The following is a 15555-nucleotide window of genomic DNA, read 5'->3' as shown; positions in this document are numbered from 1 at the left end:
TTACGAAAGACTTTGATTTGAGTTGATACTCAGCATGTGCAGAAGAGAAGCCTTGATGTCAAAGCCAGAGATGCCTACAGAGTTTAGGTACTTGTAGGGTTCAGAAGCAACTGGTTCAATATGTCTGACCCTCTTCCCATTGAAATCAATAGCAAAACTGCCACCAGCTTCAGTTGGAATAGACTTGGTGTATTCATTGACTTCCTTCAATTTGATTTAATTGAATCAATCAACATAATCAACCACAGCTGGAGAAACATACAGGGCTGTTGGTTGTAGCCATGTTGGTCTTGGGACATAGGATGGGAAAGTTCTTTGGGTAGATGTGATCTTTTATTAGATCAACTAAGTAGTTCTTGGTTGTAGCTGTGTTGGTCTAAGGAGAAACATGCATGCTTTCTAAAATGGCTTTAAAACAAATGTCTTGTAGCCTGTAAACTGCAACGCATGGCTGTTAGAATTGAGAAGCCAGTTGGTTTTGAAAAACAGATTGCAGAGTGCCATTCGGTCGAGCCAGTTTTACGCTGCGTAAAAGGATGCTCAGCCACCAAAACTGTTCCCATCTCTGTTGGCTTCCGTTGTGCGCTAGCTGGTAAGTCTACACAAGCCATATCTGGTCAGCAGGCTCCAGCCTGTTTGCTCAGCCAGCATGTCCAGCTCACGCTATTAAGACTCCCAGGAGTTAGTACCCCCCAGCTCCACAGCTGTAGGAGGGAGAGCAGCCCCCTCCTGCCACACAGTTGTTCCAGATGTAGAGTTTGCCAGGAAACTTCAGGGTGGAGGGGTAAGGAGCAGAGACACAGGCAGATCTAGAAAGGGGAGAGATGGGGTGAGGTGCATCAGCACCTACAAATGCACTATTTTCTCCCTTTAAAAAACAGAAGTGACAACTCTTGCCTGGTCTAGCACCAGAAAGCAGTTTAAAGCTGGGACCAAACAAAACTGCAGGCAGCTTAAAAAGTGGCTGATCTGATAAAAATATGACCCCTCATTGAATAAGGTATCAGATAAAGACATTTCAAAATGTAGCATCTTTTGTAATTTGTCTGGGAAGCTCCCACTCTGTGGCTGTTTTCTGATTGGGAGGGGAAAAAGGGAGCAACAGGCATTCAGTCTGGGGGCGGGGTTCAGCACCAGCTGGGGAACCCCAAGAAGAGCTTCCCTCTGCTGCTTCCCCCACTCACTCATATTGTGAGAAGAGCAGCGCTGGCCGTTACTGTGGCACGCTGGATTCCCCTTGCCCTGGGACCAGCAGGACCTTGTGCCTTGTCAGACATAACCTGTAACTCAGATGCTTTGCAGAATCACAGAGTTGCAGCCCAGAGCCACACTGCTGCCTGCACCCAGCACGCTTCACTCTTAGGGTTGCCAACTCTATTTGAATCTATTCTGGGAGGTTTCATCGGGTGATGCAACATTAATGACTGATCTACCGTACTGAGTAGACTTTATGCCAGAGAGGCAAATGCACATTACTACTACATTTAAAAAACCCACTGGACTGCTGTATAAACTGGATTTATACCCCGCTCACCCCCCGCGTTCTTCACAGACTCCCAGATCAGCTCCGCCGAGCGGCGGCGGGCGCCTGAAGACCTGCAGCAGCGCGTGGACGCTCACGAAGCCTGCGCATGCGCCCGGCTGCGCTGTCCGACTTGACCCCGCCCTGCGCGGAACCACCAATCACGCGCCGCGCCGCGGACCAGCCTCGCTCTGGCCGCCCAATAAATCTCTGTGTTTGACACGCACGTGTGGTCTGTGCGTTTGTGTCCTGCGAGTGCTCGGATTGTCCCTTGTCCCCTCCCGTCGTACAGCCGAACGGACGCCGAAGGCATGAGGCTGCTGCGGGGCCGCCTCGCACTGCTACTGCCCCTCGTGGCGCTGCCTTTGGCCGCCGCCTGCCCCTGCGGCGACCCCGACCTCTGCCGCCCCATCCAGGGCGCCCGGGACTTCGAGGTGCGCGCGCCGCCGGGGTTCGCGTGCTGGGGCGCTGGGCGGCGGCGGCCCCGCGGGCTTGGGGCCGCTGGTGTGGGGGAGCCGCGCGGCTGCGTGCGAGTGCCGCTCCCCGCGGCCGCCGGGGGGTGGGCGTGGGGGACTCGGCCCCCGCCCGTGTGGTGCGGCGGCCGGGCCGGGCGCTGTGAAGCCTCGTGCGGTTTCGCTCCGTTCCCAGGTCTTCGTGTTCGATGTCGGCGGCGGGACGTGGCGCTTCTACAACTGGACCCACATCACAACGGTGGCGACTTTCGGAGCCTACGACCCCGAGCTCATGTGTTACGCTCATGCCAGGGGGGCCAGGGTAGTGCTGAAAGGTGGGTTGCAGTGCGGGCAGCAGGCTTCCAGACGGGTGGGAAGCACCATCCTTGCGGGCTGTCAAAACCCGGCTGGGCGAGGCTCGGGTGGGGAGGATGTAGCTGGGGCCGGTCCTGCTTTGAGCTGGGATTGGACTAGATGTGACCTCCTGGTGTCCCTTCCCACGCTCATTTTCTGTGATTCAAAGTAAATACTAAGGATAAAGATGCTCTTTCTGGCACCATGATTTAAAAGTGATAACTTACAAAGATGTCCTGTTTAGGAGATGTACCTGTCGAGAAGATGCTTGAGCCTGCTGCGAGAGAATTGTGGATAACTCAACAGGTGGAACTGGCTAAAAAGCAGTATATGGATGGAATTAATATTGATATAGAGCAAGCAGTTAATAGGTTATCACCTGAGTATGATGCATTAACAAATCTAGTGAAAGAAACTACAGATGCTTTTCACAGGGCAATTCCAGGATCACAGGTATAAGATGCATTCTGTATAAGTATAGGTTTTAATGTTTTGAAATCCTCACCTAGTATAGACTACGTATTTAAAGTTTTCTGCAAACTTTTGTCATAGTCCTAGTTTTCCACTTGTGTGCTTTGTTCATTTTGCTTGTTGACCATCTATTTTTCTCATAAGAATTGCTAAACTTTTCCTACTGTGGAACCTAGTTATAAAAACAGAACCGTTGTTTTGCTGAGACTTACAATGTTTATGTTATAGCCCTCTTTGGTATATTATTGGCTGCCATTCCTAAATCACTTGCCATTCACTATAACAATGTGGTAGTGATATGGATTAATGAAACTTCTTGACAGTGTACATATGAGATCAGAAAAAAATAGGTCTTTAGAAATTAGTGGTATAATGTTGGAGAGATTCACAAAAGTTTTCATATCTTTAAATGGACAGCCCTAAACTATAAAAATCTAATTTCAGAGCAGCCGGAGGCCACACACCACATAGGTTGCAGGCCCTGGGCCACACATTGTAAGGTCTGCTTGCCTGAGGGGACACATGGGTTCCTCGGGATCCCTGCCACCATGCAGTTGCCCACCTCTACCACCATGGTGGTGATCAGCCCACCACCACCATTACAATTGCACAGATAAGTTTCCCCCCCCACCATGTGATTTCTGCCCCCCCTGTGCTGGCACTGCCAGCAAACTCACCTGGCTGCCTCCTGTACTGTTTTGCCCCAAGGACCCTGGCTGCCACACACATCAGAACAGCCAAAGCAATAGGGAAAGTGTTGGTAGGACAGGAGTCCATGGGCTGCATATGTGGGTTGGATACAGCCCTGTTATAGTTCAAGAGATGTAAAGTTCTGATCTCTTTAGTGATTTTTAAACTACAGTTGTCACAGACTTGACAAGACAAGAAGGAGCAAGTTAATTCTCCTATTTTTATGCGTGTTAAATGAATACTTCTATAGGCAGACTTGTTCTGAAAACAAGCATCAGAACAATAAAGTACATCAATTCCATAGGCAATATAAACTTCTGCTCTTTTCCCTTAGGTAACATTTGATGTGGCTTGGTCTCCAGCATGCATTGACCAAAGATGCTATAACTACATTGGCCTTGCGAATGCTTGTGATTTCGTGTTTGTGATGTCGTATGATGAACAGAGTCAAAACTGGGGAGAATGCATTGCAAGGCCCAATGCTCCCTATAATAAGACCGTGAGTGGTAAGGTTCTATTTAAAAAAAAATCGCCAGCCAGCATATACTTTTTTTATTAGAATAGCTTATTAGGTGAGGGCACTTTATTTTTTTTCCTTTTTCTTTTCTTGGATGCTTTTTGATTGCATTGTTGGAAGTTGTTGTGTTTTTATTTTGGTTTTTTTTCCCCCAAAGTCTCAGACACGGGTAAAACCTCTGAAGAGTATAGATTTCTTGGAGCTTTATGACACTGGATAAACAGTATATCACAATTGCATGGCATAATGAGACAAACTTTCAGAATGCAAGCAAAACATGGTGCAGTAGTGGTGTCATCCATTTCTTTGTAAAGAGCATTAAGTACTTATCTCTGAAAGGTGTGAAGTACCTCTCTGTGGCAGGTTAACTTGGATGCTATGAAATGGCAGTTCAGAATGTCTCACCTGTTTTCTGAGTGGAGTGGGGGAACCAACAATAGGAAAAGAGAGGGAAGATAATATGAAGATTTATGTACTCTGCTGGGAGTGGCCTCTCAGTTAATAGCTATTTATAGAAGTGCTTTAGAGAATACTGTCTCCTTTTGCACCCCCCCCCAACAGCCTCCACTTTGATCTTTGCAGATGGAGTCAGAGGGGAGGAACAGACCATATTGCAGATCAACTGAAAGTTGCCAAGGGGGATGAACCCAATGGGGAGGTCCAACCCTTTGACCAAAAAGCACCATCTAACTTACTCTGATACAGAGTGTGGGTTCAGAGGCATCTTCCTCTAGCTTCAGTAGCTGGTGTATATGTCCAGACCTGGCCAGAGATTACTGGATCACTTACTGTCAGTTCGTGATTTTTCACAACAGTGGAAATAGGAAGCAATTTCTGCTTGTGTAATGTTTAAAGTCTAATACCCTTTGCGTTTCTTGGAAGTGGGTGTTGAGCAGTGCTGTATGTGCCTGTGTTTTAATCCTCGCTTTGCCCGGGAGTGTATATGAATCCTAAAATCTCTGTGAGCCAAGCAAACCATGCCATAATTTCAGATATTCTAAACAGTTTATTGTGACTAGCATCTTTAAATAGGCAAGCCTTGGTTTGGAAGCAGAAGAGGAGATAGTAAAACTGATAGGCATTTTTTTAAAATACCCTGCCTGAAGTGGGGAGCAGCTGGCTTCCAGCCAAGGAATATAACAGTTTGTTCACCTTAGGTGGGAAGGGAAACCCTGGGGAGGCTGTATTTATTTGAGATCTGTCACTTGGGTGCTTCTAATTCAGGTCTTCCCCATAAGTGACGTGTGCCTCTAGCAGTGTCAGCAGTGCCTTCTTGTAGGTGGTGCATGTGCACCCACATGCACCCCCTACACATTGCCAGTGGTCTTCCCTATGCAGAGTGGTAGTATAAAAGACAGAATTTGGCACTGGTAGAGTATAACTTAAGTTCAGGCTTCCATACCTGCTGTTCAGCCAGTATGCCTTAATCTCAGACTGGTGTGATTGGCTGTAGAGGTGCATAGGGAGAGTTGCATTAAGCTATTTTTTGTTTTACTGGACTGTTAGTGATAGCACTTTGTGATATGGACATGCCTTGTTGGGGATTATCCTGAGACCAGAAACTCTTGAGGTGCACCAGAAAAAGATGGGGACTGTATTGGATTCCTGAAGCTAATGGCCTAGCATCTGAGTATTTATTACTGAGTTCTTTATGAGTTAAGTAGGCCAGGTCTGAGTGGACATCATATATTCAAAAGTAAGACTACAGAACATTTTCATGAATGCTGTGTGCCCCCAGAGGCTGTGGGGACACAGCAAGCACCAACCAGTGGTTTGGTGAACACCAGCAGACGCTGGTGCTAGCAGTGACCAGCAGCCATTGGGGACTGCCTGCAGATGCCACTGGCAGTGTTGGCATGCCTTTTTGCAGGGGGTGCCCCACAAAGCTCAGGGGGTGCATGTGCATCCACGTGCACCTCTTTCATGCATCGCCAATGGAACATGTACATTATTAGCATTATTTTTTAACATTTCCCACTTTGTTTTGTCTTTAATGCCATTTATTTATATTTATATTTATATTATTGATTTATATTTAATGTCACGTCGTAACCATTCCTTAACATGTTCATTTTAACATGACCCAACATCGACCTTCACTTTGGGTGTTTAGTATTGTAGTATTTCATAGTTAATTCTTGAATTATTAAGAATTTGTATGGAATATTAAGCAGCAAAAGAATCGGAGTAGGACTGGAAGGGACCTCCATAAATCATACAGTCCAAGCCCCTGCTTGAGGCAGGAACAACCCTATTGAAACTGTCCTATACAAATATTACAGGTGTAGATCATGTATTTTTTTGTTTTTGAATATCTTTCATCATCATTGTTCTTCAGTAATGTTGAAAAAATTAGTGTTGGCAAGCTTGGAAGCTTGTCACTGTATTAACGTGAAAGCCGGGCACACTTATATTCTGTTAATTTAGGATATGAAGACTACATTAATATGGGGATTCATCCTAAGAAGCTTGTGATGGGTGTTCCCTGGTATGGCTATGACTATACTTGCCTGAATTTATCTAAGGTAAGATAAAGGCATTTCACTCCTTAACCATTTTTAAATCATTTTTACTCCTGTAATATACTATGTAACTTTTGGTACTGATTTTTACAGTAAAGAAAAACAAAATCAGTGTCATCTGGTGGTACAGGCACAACACTTATGTTTTGGATAGTGGACTTCTTGTTTCTGAAGCTGATTTGACAGTGTGATGTTAGAGAGGATATTTTACTTCTGTCCCTCATGTTTCTACATAGTAACATTTTAAGATTATGAGATTTAGGCATTGTTATAAAATGCTTTAAATTAGTGGTGCCCAACCTTCCCAGCACTGTGGGTTGGATGCTTGGTGCTAGGTCAGGGGTGGGCAAAATACGGCCTGTGGGCCGGATCCGGCCTGCTTGTAGCTCACGTGGGGCTACCTGTGCCTGCTCCGGACAGCCCCACACGGGCTGCGAGCGCCTGCAGCGCGGCATGTGGGAGGGGCTGCTTCCCACCACACAGCTCTTCCCCAGGCTCCTTTCCTGCATGGAGAAAAGCAGCCCCTCGCTTGCCCCACACTGCAGGTGCTTCCAGCCTGCACAGGGCTGTCTGGAGAAGGCACAGGCAGCCCCAGGCCAGCTGCGAGTGGCTGCAGCGTGGGGTGCTGGGCATGGGGTGGGGGAGGGGCTGCTTTCTTCCCCCACGTTCAGCAACAGCTTTTGTAACCCAGTCCCACTGTCAGGCTGGCAGTGGGCAGGGTTACAAACTGGTGCTGAGTGCTGGGAAAAATGGCCCCTTGCTCGCCCCATGGCCAGCACCCCACGCTGCAGCCTGCATGAGACTGCCTGTGCCTGTTCCAGACAGCCCTGTGTGGGCTGCAAGTGCCTGCAGCAGGGAGCTCTGGCCATAGGGCGGGTGAGGCACCACTTTTCCCATGCTCAGCATAGTTTCCCTGATGGCAAGCAGGGGGTCGGGGCTGAGCACTGCTCCCTGCCTGTACCGCGGGGCTTGGGGGGCACTGGGAGTGAGTGGGCAGGGAGCCAGTGGGGGCACGGGGCCTGCACCAGTGTCCCAGTGCCAGTGGGGCCCAGAGCAGGGTGGCAGGAGTGCAGGGTCCCAGCAGGCAGGGGCTCTGTGGAGCCAGGCCAGCTGCCCCCTCCTTGGTGCAGGCCAGCCCGGCTCCACAGACCCTTACCAGCTTGTGCCCTGCTCTGGGCCCCGCTGGTGCTGGGACATTGGTCCCAAGATGGTGACCAGGGGGAGGGGCACCTGTCAAGGGGTGAGGCCCCTGTCGAGGGGTGGCGCTACCTATGCGGCCTTCGACAGCCTGCCAAAACTGGGTAAGTGGCCCTCTGCCCAAAGTAACTGTCTGCCCCTGTGCTAGGTAAATCCCTTGCCTGATGTGTACTAGATCCAGCGCGTGGGATTGGTCTGGGCCTGATCAAGCCCACCACATCAGCTCTGCTATTCCAGCCCTACCTGCACCAGATTGGGCCCTGACCCCATATGTTGGGATGGTGCCTGTCATCTGTGGCAGCCCTAATCTGCAAAAGCATTGGGGCCCATTATTTCTTCTTTAGGAATATTGGGACTTCCACTGAAAGGCTGGGTACATAAATCAGTAAACCTGACTTGTAGACATTGCAGGAAATCATGCACCAATGTAAGTAACATTTAATTCATGGAAGGGCTAGAAATTTAAATACAAGGTATCGAGCAAAGGAATTGGCTTTCAAAAACATGACCCCAACTAATCCTGTAAACACTAGAAATCTGTAGACTAAATTAGTAGGATACCCACCCCCCCCACACCCTTTGCTCCACACACGTGCACAAGCATACATGCATTTCCTGATGGTCTTGGTACCGCTGGGTTGAGTTCAATATGAATGGCTGGTACTAATTGCAGGGAGTTCAACAGCTGTGTTTTTTCAGTTGAACTGAGTCCCTGGAAGTTTCCATCCCTGGTCTTTTATTTCCACTGCAGGGGAAGCCCCATCTTACTTAACTGGCCTTCAGTCCTCAGAATCAGAGCGACATCTTCCTCCTACCCTGTACCTCCCACTGCCCCATGACTCCTTGGTCATATCTCCCTCTGTGTGTGGCCTTTGTCAGGCTCAGCTCTGATGGCTGAGCAATGGGCAAGGGATTTGGGAGCCAGTGGTTAAGTATTAGGTGTGCCAATTAAATACCTGGCCTAGCCTCCACGTACCATGCATGTGGGTTTGAGTGCATGAAAGCCAGGTGAGGGAGGCAAGTTCCAGTTCCGGTCTCCTGCTGAGATTTGCTTCTTTGAATTACCGATGAGCCACAGATAAAATAAATATTTTTATTAATCCTGTCATTAAGTTGGTAACAGCGATTTTTTGCTTTCTACATTGAACCAGTCTGAGGAGCTGGAACTTCCAACTAAATAATAATTATATGGACTTCTTTCTCTAGCTTAAAAAAAAAAAAAAGCTAGTAATTTTTATCCAAATATGTATTTCAGGTTGTTTTTCACAGGTGCCTTTTTTCCTCTTTTTTTTTTCCAGGCTTATTCTTTTTCAAGAGTTGCATAAAGTTGAGTAATATGAACCTGAGCTCCTTTTATTTTTCCACAGGATCACATTTGTTCTATTAAACCAGTTCCTTTCCATGGGGCTCCATGCAGTGATGCTGCAGGGCGTCAGGTCCCATATAAAATAATAATGGACCAAGTGACTAGTTCAATTTCTGGGAGCCAATGGGATGAGGAGCAGGAAGCTCCTTATTATGAATACAAGGTAAGCTGTTTTACAGATACTCTAGGCCAAATATAGTCTGGTTCACTTTGCCCACATGGTGCATAGTGGATGGATTCCAGCTTAGCATCTGCAGGGAAACCCTCCCTTGACAAAAGGGTGCTAGACATGGTGAAGCAGGTTTCTATACCAGAGTGCTGTTTCCTTGAGAGTGAGATGCTGTCATGCCGTAGAGAGAGATTTGGTAGAACAGACGTCCACTATTTTTTTTTTTTAATCTTCCACTGCTGTAAGGTCCTTTTTAAATGTCAGTGCCTAAAATTTAAGCTGCTCTTAACTTTCAGCTAGCGCTGATTTGATGGATGGATTAGGAGTTGCAGCCAGCACTGCTTTTTCTTCTCCACTGCATCCAGAATTCACTTGGAAGCAGTGGTTGTTGGAACCTCTGGAGTCTTCTACTTGCACTGTAATTTCCTATTCAGTTAGTGACACGCTCTCTCTTCTATTTTCTATATAACCTTCATCTGTTGATAACTCTATAAGATCTTAAAAGTGATTACTGGCCTGAAGTAATGTAAACTTATTTAGCAGAAGTTCATAACCTTTTCTAAACCTGCATTTATTGCTGGAAAAAACAAATCTGACATTCATTTACTGGTATACTTGAAATCTTAGCACAAACCTTAAGTTTATTTAAAGAGTAATAAATCATTTAAACAAATTTCAAATTTAGTCATTTCATTTAACCTTTTAATGAAACAAATCTCTTTTATAAAAGAGTTGCACAAAATGAGTGTTTTGTCTGGGAGATCAGCCCTGCTTTCCTTATGTTCTTTTTCCCTGTTTACTGGATCATCTTTTGTAGAAGAAAGAGGACTGGGTAGTTAGGTTTCCTATTTGTATTACTTTAAACTTTCTTGCAAAGCAGTGAAGAAATTTTTACATGAATACTTTAAAAAGTGACTCTGGAAAACCACTGTTGCATATATTCACATTTGTGTATCATGAGTTATACCTAACTTTTTAGGTATTTTGTATTCATTAAAATAGTCCTGTTAATGTAACTTTTATTTATACTAACACACACATTCTGGACATTTTTATAGGATGCTCTTGGTCATTTTCACCAAGTCTGGTATGATGATTCCTGGAGCATTTCCCTGAAAGCAGCATATGCACAAGAACGTGGTTTAAGAGGCATTGGCATGTGGAATGGAGATTGTCTTAACTACTCAAGAACTGCTGTAGCAGAACAGCAAACTGAAGCAATGTGGCAGGCCTTGATACCATAGCAACTGCATGAGATGATCAGCTTTTACTGCTTGGTTTAGAATGATGAAAAATTGAATGGGATATTAATTCTAAAGAGAAATGCGTATGTTGTTGTCTTACAAGCATATGCTGGTTATGAGCAAAACTTCTGAAACAATCAAAACGTTATTTTATCCAGTACTTTAGAAAGTATTTAATATTGCATTAATTCATTTTAAGAGATTGTTTAGATTTTCTATTTTTACAATTTTCAATTATGTTTCTTATTAGTCTAGCTGTTTACCTATCGCTCTGTTACTTTCACAATTTGAAAAGCTATGAAATCATGAACTCTTAAGAAATATCTCTCTCTCTCTCTCTCTCTCTCTCTCTCTCTCTCCTTTTTTTAAGACCAGTATTTTAAATTTCATATTATGAAAAGTATTTCTTAACCAGTTTAAAATACATTATTTACAATTAATATTTAAAATGAATATCTGATATTCTGAACTTCCTACTTGTGGTCACTGCACTGCTGTAGTTTGATGTATTGCTGTAAGGTTTGTATGCTGCTGTTAAATAACAGAGGAAGAGGTTGTTATTCTTGAAACTTTTCGAGGTTTCTTCTCTTCCTCCTAGTTGTCTGTAAATTGTACTAGTAACAGTAAGAAATGCACATTGCATTTCCTAGCGCTGTATTTTTCTGTATGCATTACACACCTTTTTTCCAGTAATTAGCTGCTGAAAATTGAAGTGTGTATCGTAAGCAAGGAAATACAATAATGATGTTTAGCTGATAGCTATAGCAGAGGACAATAAGTGGGACACTAGTCCCGAGCACTGATTTTAGGGAGGTGCCAGACTGGCACCCCTCAAGAGCTTTTGCTGCAACTGGTGTGTGGGTAGCCTGTGTCCTAGTGGAGCAGCAGCCTACTTGCAGCAGCCTGCATTGAGGGCAGAGCCCTGGCTGGGTCAGGCAAGACTCTGGCCCCACCCAGGTGTCACATAATATTCTTCCCTTCCTCTTCCCAGATCTTGCTTCACTTCTTATTCCCCTCTGCCCGCTTCACTTAGATACTCCAGCTACTGTTGGACTCCTGCTGAGTAAGCAGCAGCAGTTAGAGGGTTAAAGGAGCACTGACAGGCTGTTGCTTCCTGATCCCCTTGCTGTTCCTTGTGGCTCAGTTGATTACAGTAGGGGCACATGAGTGGCTGGGCTGTGAAACCTGTGAGCATATGCAAATAAGAGTGGGACATGGTAGTTATGTTCTGTCCGTGTCAGTGAAAAACGTAAAGTACCAAGAGAAGCAGAAGAAATTGGAAGGAGATACAGCAGCAATGAAGCATGAAAGAAGGCAAAGGAGAGAAACTGCTTTTGAATGATGGTGGTAGATGAGCATTTTATGGTGCAGGTGCATAATACCCAGAACTTGAAGAATAACTTTGGGATATGTGTGAGAGAGATGGCAATTTGGATATGCAGTGTCAGATAAAAGCATGTCAAATTGCAAGGGAATTTGGGTTAGGTCTTTAGGGTTGGCAGAGGTTTGAGATGGATCTTTTTATAGAATAAATGGATTTTCAGTAAGAAGTCTCATACATTTCCTAATGTCTGCCTGAGGTATATGAGAAGAAATTGACAGCTCTTGAACAATATGTGATCAGGCTCTGGAAGCAGCATTCATACCTACAGTCACAAAGAGGAAATAAGGATGCCATGTGATACCACAGGAAAGGAGAGTGGAGCAAAAACAGTCTATGGAAGAATGGGCAGATACAGAAAGCAGCACTGCATTGTGGTTGGTGATGGAGTGTTGCCAGCCTGTGTGGTCTGTGTTTTAAACCAACAGAAAACCTTCCCTAAAGAGAAGTTGCCACCAAGGATAATTGTGTGGGCACATAGAAAAGGATAGGGAAGCCAGTCCATCATTGTTTCCCAAGTGTGTATGGGAATACCCACCTGGTGCTGTTTTGCATTTAAGAGACAGGCTCACATTGGATAGGTTTTTAGAGAGAGCATGCAGAGGGAGTGAAGAAACAGCTGAAAGATGGAAACGGAGACCAATACCAGGAAGCACAACGTACATGCTTCAGCTATTAGATATCAGCAAATAATTATTTCAAAGCAAACATGAAACCTCTATATGCAGAATGAATAGCAACTAATAGCCACAGTTTGACCAGAACAGGGAATAGGGCAAGCTACACCAGTGGAACAGGGTTATATGAAATTTAAATGTTTTTTTAACAATGTGGTCTAAGGGGATGAAAAGTGCTGCATTTTTCTAATGGGCTGGATGGTAGTAAGGACTGTGCTGTGGGGGACAATGGTGCAGGTTCTGCAGGAGGCAGCAGTGATTAAAAAGTAAAGTTGATTACTGAAGGATTTGCTTCCTCATTGTTTTAATCCTCTTGTCAATTTTTTTTTTTTTTTTTTTTTACTTTATCAACTTCTAATGTGAGACTACAACACAGCCAAAACACCGAAGTCATTCTGCCACATGGCAATGAGAGATGTGAGGGTCTACATCAATGTATACAATAATTTTTTCACCTCTGATTTCTTGTTGCTGAAACCCAAGCTTAAATACTCTTTGCGTGTCCTAAATCCATGTATTTTTACACACAACTCAGGATGCATTAAACTTTCTTTTACTTTCTACCTAATGCTGCTTATAAGATTATTTTTTCATTCTGAAAATTTATCTCAGGTTAGTTGTCATATTTTCACAAAATAATTTATTGTTGGAAATGTATAATTATATTAAACTATTTGCAGATTGATTTTGGCTATGTGTGAGTGACTCTTCCCCCGTGCCTCCCCCTTACAAATGTTAAGGAAATGTTCTCAGCAGGACTAAACATAATGAACAAGCAGTGAAACTCGTAGTGCATCTACACTGCATTTGGCCTCATGTCCTAGCATGAATGCCCCTGAGCTTACCCCTTGCCCAATGACATTACAAATCCAGAAGAGCACCAGGGAGGTTCTACCAGTGGCCACAGCTGGAAGCCTTAAAGGGACCTCCCTACTGCTGTAAATGGGAGTGGGTGGTATAGATAACTTCCTTAAAGACATGATTAAACGGCTTGTGTTTTTCTCCCTTTAGCTCATGCGGTGGTGATGCAATCTTCTTAGACTGCCTTTAGTCTTTCAAAAAAGTCCTACTCTCTACTGGTCACGTAGATAGGCAGGACCTCACCCTGTAAGCATTTACATGTGTTCTTCACATGTTTTGAGTAGCAATCCCATTACACGCTTCCAGTATTTTGGCTGTAACAGGGTATTTGCATGTGTGATTGTGGTACTGGGAATGTTTTTTAAATATTGATGCAGTTTCACTAAGTTGTAGATGCACTAAAAGAATTTAGTGATAGAAGTGGAACATTTCTCTCTCGATTTCTGGTTTATTGTCAAATCAGGCCCTGTCCGTACTGCAGGTAAAAGTGATGTTACTTTCTCTGGTAACTGAAAAGTGGCCAACATTGTACACATCAACCATGACACTTCTCAAATTGTTTTTGCAGTTAAGTAAGTGTAACTGGACATTTCTTGGTGACAAAACTATAACAGTGTTGTTGAATGCAATTTAACCTGAGTTTATGCTGAATGCATTTGCAGCAAAAATCTGTTCCATGTACAGCACATCAACAGTGGTGGTGGTGTCTCTTGGAAATGTGCAAAGCTCTTTTCCTGATGCCAATTCAGGCAAAGGGCATGAGGTAATTCTTTCATTTAGCCATGATTGTTTGGTTAAATTTTTCCTGTGAAATGGAGAAGATCACAAAATATGGTCACTTCCTCTTCTTCAGAATCCTCTGAAACTTAAATCCTATGGGAGACTTCAGCAGTGTCAGGGTAGAGCATCACTGGGTTTGAGAGGGTACGGTGTAGGACAGCAATCATCTCGGGCTGCTGCTGTACTGAAGCCAGATTCCCATGGAGTGACTATGGGGTAAGAAAGAATGATACCGAAAAGCCATCATGCTCATCCTCCATGCCTCAGAGTCGTGTGTTGAATCTGAGTTCCTTGTAGAGTGCGTCTACGTGTTGCCACATGGTGATGTTGCTATGGGACCGTGCTCTAGTACTTGCTATTGCACTGTGCTTTAGTACTTTTAGTATGGGTGGCTACTGCTTTATGTGCTTGGTGCATGGGTAAATTTCACCACTATGTTGCCATAGTGGTGCACTATACCCAGGGACTGTGCTGCTACAGTAACATATCTGGCCATCACGTTATCACTGTCACATTAGCAGCCATGTCTCTATGTTGCCACAGGGCAACATGTAGACACGCCCATCAATACGTAAAGCTTTTGGTATTTCTGTAGCATATAGCACTTTTTCAGTTACTCTGTAATTTTCATTCACTAACTGAGTAGAACTTTCAAGGATGTTTGTTAATTCTGTTTAATATAAAGCTTCATTGATTGGCACTTTAGTTGAACTGTAATTAATCATACCAATTTGTTGCATCTGCTTCAGAGAATAGAGAAAATGCTGTTTATTTTTAGATATTGTTATTTTGTTGCAACAGACTTTAAACTCCATTTATACAACTCCAACACTGACAGTACAATCCATATATTTAGCATTTTAGGATTTTTTTTTCTTGAAGTGGAGCAATGTTTGATTGGTTTTTTTTTCTTTATTAAAAAGGTTTAATACCAGGTTAGATCAGAGACAAAGAGGTTGTTTGGATCGTAAGATTTAAGAGTTCCTCCTTTTAAAAATATTGCAAAATGTTCACATCCCATTTCTGATTTCCTGCACTTACTGTTGCCAGCAGTCGGTACATTCTTGTCAAGTGTTATGTTTTATGATGCAATAATTTTTCATAGTTTCATAGTAGTTTGGGGTCAGAAGGGACCTGAACAGATCATCTAGTCTGACTCCCTGCCACTGGCATGAGCACATGCTGGGATCACACGACCACAGACAGGTGTTTATCCAACCTCTTTTTGAATTTACCCAAGGTAGGAGTGAGGACCACTTCCCTAAGAAATTGGTTCCAGATCCTAGCCACCCTGACAGTAAAATAGTGCCTCCTAAACTCTAACCTGAACCTATTCTCCAGCAGCTTCTGGC

The 15555-nt window shown here is 44.3% G+C and overlaps 2 protein-coding genes across 2 annotated transcripts in view; both read left to right on the top strand.

The window, feature by feature from the left end:
- The window catches only part of LOC149863635 (vitellogenin-2-like), a 34711-nt gene extending 33025 nt beyond the window's left edge, over positions 1 to 1686 (top strand). The window contains exons 34-35 of the mRNA XM_090048510.1: positions 431 to 805; positions 1553 to 1686. Coding sequence (XP_089904636.1) covers positions 431 to 805; positions 1553 to 1659 — 482 coding nt within the window. The 3' untranslated portion in view covers positions 1660 to 1686. The remainder of the gene's footprint in view (positions 1 to 430; positions 806 to 1552) is intronic.
- A 50-nt stretch (positions 1687 to 1736) lies between these two features.
- CTBS (chitobiase) lies at positions 1737 to 13247 on the top strand. Its single transcript, XM_090047125.1, has 7 exons — positions 1737 to 1956; positions 2171 to 2309; positions 2573 to 2781; positions 3824 to 3995; positions 6434 to 6531; positions 9093 to 9254; positions 10319 to 13247. Exons 1-7 carry the CDS (start codon positions 1834 to 1836, stop codon positions 10502 to 10504), a joined length of 1089 nt encoding a protein of 362 aa, XP_089903251.1. The 5' UTR covers positions 1737 to 1833; the 3' UTR covers positions 10505 to 13247.
- The last annotated feature ends 2308 nt before the right edge of the window (positions 13248 to 15555 follow it).

Source organism: Crocodylus siamensis, chromosome 5 (genome assembly GCF_052110815.1).
Source record: "Crocodylus siamensis isolate JL-2025a chromosome 5, ASM5211081v1, whole genome shotgun sequence".
In the NCBI taxonomy this organism is placed as follows: domain Eukaryota; kingdom Metazoa; phylum Chordata; order Crocodylia; family Crocodylidae; genus Crocodylus; species Crocodylus siamensis.
This window is presented reverse-complemented; position numbering and strand designations above follow the sequence as displayed.